This window comes from Humulus lupulus, chromosome 6 (assembly GCF_963169125.1).
Source record: "Humulus lupulus chromosome 6, drHumLupu1.1, whole genome shotgun sequence".
Classification (NCBI taxonomy): Eukaryota; Viridiplantae; Streptophyta; class Magnoliopsida; order Rosales; family Cannabaceae; genus Humulus; species Humulus lupulus.
This window is the reverse complement of record NC_084798.1, coordinates 154,015,513-154,019,311: the sequence shown is the minus strand read 5'-3', so window position 1 is coordinate 154,019,311 and position 3,799 is coordinate 154,015,513. Positions and strand designations below refer to the sequence as shown.

The 3,799-nt window shown below is 45.1% G+C and overlaps 1 protein-coding gene across 1 annotated transcript; it reads left to right on the top strand.

Moving 5' to 3' along the window:
- The first annotated feature begins 3,154 nt into the window (after positions 1 to 3,154).
- Positions 3,155 to 3,589, top strand: LOC133785570 (uncharacterized). Its single transcript, XM_062224791.1, has one exon. It carries the CDS (start codon positions 3,155 to 3,157, stop codon positions 3,587 to 3,589), a length of 435 nt encoding a protein of 144 aa, XP_062080775.1.
- Positions 3,590 to 3,799: the final 210 nt, after the last annotated feature.

Below are 3,799 nucleotides of genomic sequence, written 5' to 3'. Positions count from 1 at the left end.
AAAATCCTGCGACAAATGTAAGTCCTGAAAATCTTCTACAGTCAGATCCCCCGAACTCCCACTAGGCATAATGAGATGAAAAGTTGGAGTATTGAGCAATGATGAATTAAAATGTTGCTTGAGAGCAGTGTAAGGGGAAGAGCATCCAATGGGAATAGAGAATATGGGTTAACAACTGACCAATCCCTCAGGAGGAACTTAAACAATTGTACCAGGAGGATGAACAATTTTGGCCTAAAAAGGGAGTTCAGAGATAGTAGTGGAAGGGGAAGGCAAATTAAATTGAGAAATCAACAACAGCAGCTCAGCTGGAAGAGGAAGTGAAGTGAGTGGGGCAGAAACACCAACGGACAACATGTTTTCTAGCTCAGTAGAATTAACATCAATTTCAGTAGATAGCACACTTGGATGAGATTCGACTGCCGTTGTAACAATAGTAGAATCCAACGACAGAGCTTGGACTGAGAAGGGGAGACTGGGTTGAACTTATGAGGGGAGGAGGTTGAGCAAAGCTTGAATCAGTATGAGAAGTAGTAATGCTTCTAGCGCTTGCTAGCATACTTGAAAGTTTAGGATTAGCTCGTCTCACATTATTAGTGATAGGAAAGAGGGAAGCTAATGGGGGAAAATTCAGTGATGGAGAATTTGGTGCACTAGACTGTAAAAGATTTGATGAAGATGCAGAAGGAGAAGACTCAACAAAGGACTCAGGAATATCGGAGAGTTTGGACTATTTTGGAGTAGGAGGAAGCTTAGATGCAATAGTGTCATTCATTGTTCTGGCCACTCGTTTACGTTTAGCAGCAGAAGATCTCAAAGACTAAAGCTATTTTCCCTTACGAGTTATTGTCTTCCTTTTAGATTTCCGAACAGCGTGAGAAGTGGCAACAGTAAAATCTTTGACTTGAAGGTCTGAAGCTGCACTGGAAGCAATAGGAATGGAAGAATCAGTAGCCAACAGAGTGACAAATATAGTGCTTAAAGGAGTAGAGACTTCCACAGAGTTTGTATCATCAATCGAAGTGCAAGAGGGAGAAGGAGAATGGATGGTTTGAGCATAACTATCATCAGAATCTTGTTCAGAGTCAGAAGATTCCTCAGCCGCCTCACTAGACTGCACAAAACCATGAGAAACAGCATCATGCAGCATAGTCAGATCTTGCACTGGAAAATGAGCACGATGCACTGAATCAGGGTCAGCCTTGTATGATGACATGCAAGCGTGCTAGAAATTGTAGAAGAGATGCCTTTTTTCATTGTTACGATCATCCAAGAGAAACATTGCAGGAGGGAGGGAAGTAGAGCCTAGTCATATATTCCAGAATTGGTTCTTTAAAAAGGAGGAGAGACTGGTTGGAATGGCCGAAGATTTTGAAGAAGTAGAATTGAAGGATGACGACCCCACTCGCAAGGTGAAGGTCAGGAAGAACCTAAGTAACGACGTGAAGGCTGACTTGACCGATTTCTTACGAAAGAACCAAGACATATTTACTTGGTCCCACAGTGAAATGGTTGGCATCAGTCCATTGGTCATTAGCCACGTCCTAAATGTAGACCCGAAGGCACCTCCAGTTCGCCAGAAGTGACGGTCCCTATACGTCGAGAGGTATGAAGCGCTGAAAGCAGAAGTGAAGAAGCTGAAAGAGAATGGCTTCATCCAAGTTGCCTTGTATCCCCTATGGGTCTCTAACTCGGTGCTTGTGTACAAACCGAACGGTACTTGGAGAGTGTGTATTGACTTTGGCAACCTTAACAAAGCATTCGCCAAGTACTATTTTCTGCTTCCCTGTATTGACTAGCTCGTTGACGCCACTTCCGGACACGAGCTGTTGTCATTTATGGATGCCTACTCATGATACAATCAGATAGTAATGCATCCCTTGGATTAAGAGCATACGTCGTTCATGACGAACATGGGCATGTATTGCAATAGGGTCATGCCTTTCGACTTAAAGAATGGCTGAGCCACCTACCAACGACTAGTCAACAAGATGTTCAAGGAACAAAGCAGAAGGAATATAGAGTTTTACATCGATGATATGCTAGTAAAGTCCAAAAAGGTCAGGGGGCACGTAGCTGACATAGAAGAGGCTTTCGCCATTATACACTGGTACAACATGAAGTTGAACCCGCAAAAGTGTTAGTTCAGAGTCGCTTCCAGAAAGTTCTTGGGGTATATGTAAATTCTAGAGGAATCAAAGCAAACCCTGACAAGGTCAAGGCCCTCATGGATATGGAGTTTTCTAAACGAACGAAAGACGTGCAGAGCCTGACTGGGAGGGTCATTACCCTTAGTCGCTTCATTTCAAAGTCAACCGATAAGTTCATTTCGTTCTTCAACCTCCTAAGGGGAAGTAAGAAATTTGAATGGACAAAGAAATGTGACCAAACTGTTAAGGAGATAAAAAAACATTTGGCACAGCCGCCCATCCTGTCCAAGCCCTTCAACGCGAGGAATTATACCTATACCTAGTCGTTTATGACCACGCATTGGCGCAACGCTGGTTCGAGGGGAGGTTAACGTACAACATCCTGTCTATTATGTCAGTAAGTGATTGATAGATGTCGAGACTCAATACCCGCAGATGGAGAAGCTTACTTACTGTTTGGTGTTGGCATCCCAAAAGATTCGGCCTTACTTCCAAGCTCATCCAATAAAGGTGTTGACGGGCCAACCCCTCTGACGAGTGTTGCAGTGGCCTAACACCTCAAGATGCCTTTTGAAATGGTCCATTTAGTTATGATAGTTCGAAATTGCCTACTAGCCAAGGACGTCAATAAAGGGATAGGCCCTCATCCATTTCATAGTCGAATGGAATCGACGATCGAAGGCTTGGATGGCGACCAACAACCAAGGGAAGACTTTTGGAAAGTCTACGTGGATGGCGCTTCCAAAAAACACAATGTCGGGGTAGGCCTAATCTTGGTAACCCCGGAAGGCCACATTATCCATTGCGCTTTAAGGTTCGGTTTTGCTCAAAAAAATAATGAAGTCGAGTATGAGGCGTTACTAGTGGGATTGCACACAGCGAAGGAATTGAAAGATAAGTGCCTAATGATCAGAAGTGACTCGTAGCTAGTCACCAACTGATTCCTTGGCGAGTACCATGCCTGCGAAATACGCATAACCACCTACCTGAACATAGCCAAAGACATGATAGCCCAATTCGATCGCTACACGATTAAACAGGTCCCTAGAGAACAAAATTGCAACGTCGATGCATTAACAAGGTTGGCAAGCGCAAGAGATGCAGAGACCGTCAATGTCATTCCAATAGAGTTCTTAGCAGTGCCCAGAATCAACTTTGCCACTGGCAACCACACCCTCAGTGACCGTGCCTTGGTGACCCCACCATCAGCGACCGCACCACCGGTGATCGTGCCCTCAACGAGTGTACCACCGGTGACCGCACCATCATTGACTCCACCATCGGCAACTGAACCCTTGGAGATCACGCCATCAGTGACCGCGCTCTTGGTGACCCCGCCACGAGTGACCGCACCCTTGGTGATGCCATTGGTGATCGGCAAGCTCACTACCAGCAACCGTGCCCTTGGTGACACCAGTGGTGAAGACCACAACACCTAAATGCTAATCGACGAAGATGGCGAGGCCACAGACCAAAGAATGGCAAGGTCATGATTGGCGAGGCCATAATTGGTGAGGCCACGGATGGTGAGGTCATGATTATCAAGGCCACCTTCAAGTAGAATTAAAATAGACATCCTCAGGACAATCTTCACTTCTCCAAATCTCCTATAAGATCTAATATCGAATGGTGAAACCCAATGAGTCAAG